Below are 322 nucleotides of genomic sequence, written 5' to 3' on the forward strand. Positions count from 1 at the left end.
CCCCCCCGCCCCCAGCCTCCCGCCCTCGGTACCCGGGATGGCCCTTGTCCTGCAGATCAGGGTCAGGACGCGGCCCTGGCACCTTCGCCTACTCCTACCCTCTGAAGCGACAGGTGCCCCTTCTCAAAGTCCAGATGGAAGAAGTTGCCTACGAAGGGCAGGCGCGGGGGTCCCGGCGGGTAGTTCTTCGGGCGCCGCCTTTTGAGGAAATCAGCAAAGAAGAGAAAGGCGACGGCCCCCAACAGGATAGTGCGGGGACGGAGAATGGTCCAGAATGCAGCCGCCAGGGAGCCCACCGCCGCGAGCATGGCGGCGACCTCGG

At 66.5% G+C, this 322-nt stretch overlaps 1 protein-coding gene across 1 annotated transcript in view; it reads right to left on the reverse strand.

Annotated features, from left to right (window-relative positions):
• CYP2J2 (cytochrome P450 family 2 subfamily J member 2) overlaps window positions 1-310 on the reverse strand; it is a 31,688-nt gene extending 31,378 nt beyond the window's left edge. Inside the window, exon 1 of the mRNA XM_007462578.1 lies at window positions 99-310. Within this exon, the coding sequence (XP_007462640.1) occupies window positions 99-308 (210 nt within the window). The 5' untranslated portion in view covers window positions 309-310. The remainder of the gene's footprint in view (window positions 1-98) is intronic.
• Window positions 311-322: the final 12 nt, after the last annotated feature.

The sequence above is a fragment of the Lipotes vexillifer genome, unplaced genomic scaffold, assembly GCF_000442215.2.
Source record: "Lipotes vexillifer unplaced genomic scaffold, Lipotes_vexillifer_v1.1 scaffold54, whole genome shotgun sequence".
NCBI classification, from domain to species: domain Eukaryota; kingdom Metazoa; phylum Chordata; class Mammalia; order Artiodactyla; family Lipotidae; genus Lipotes; species Lipotes vexillifer.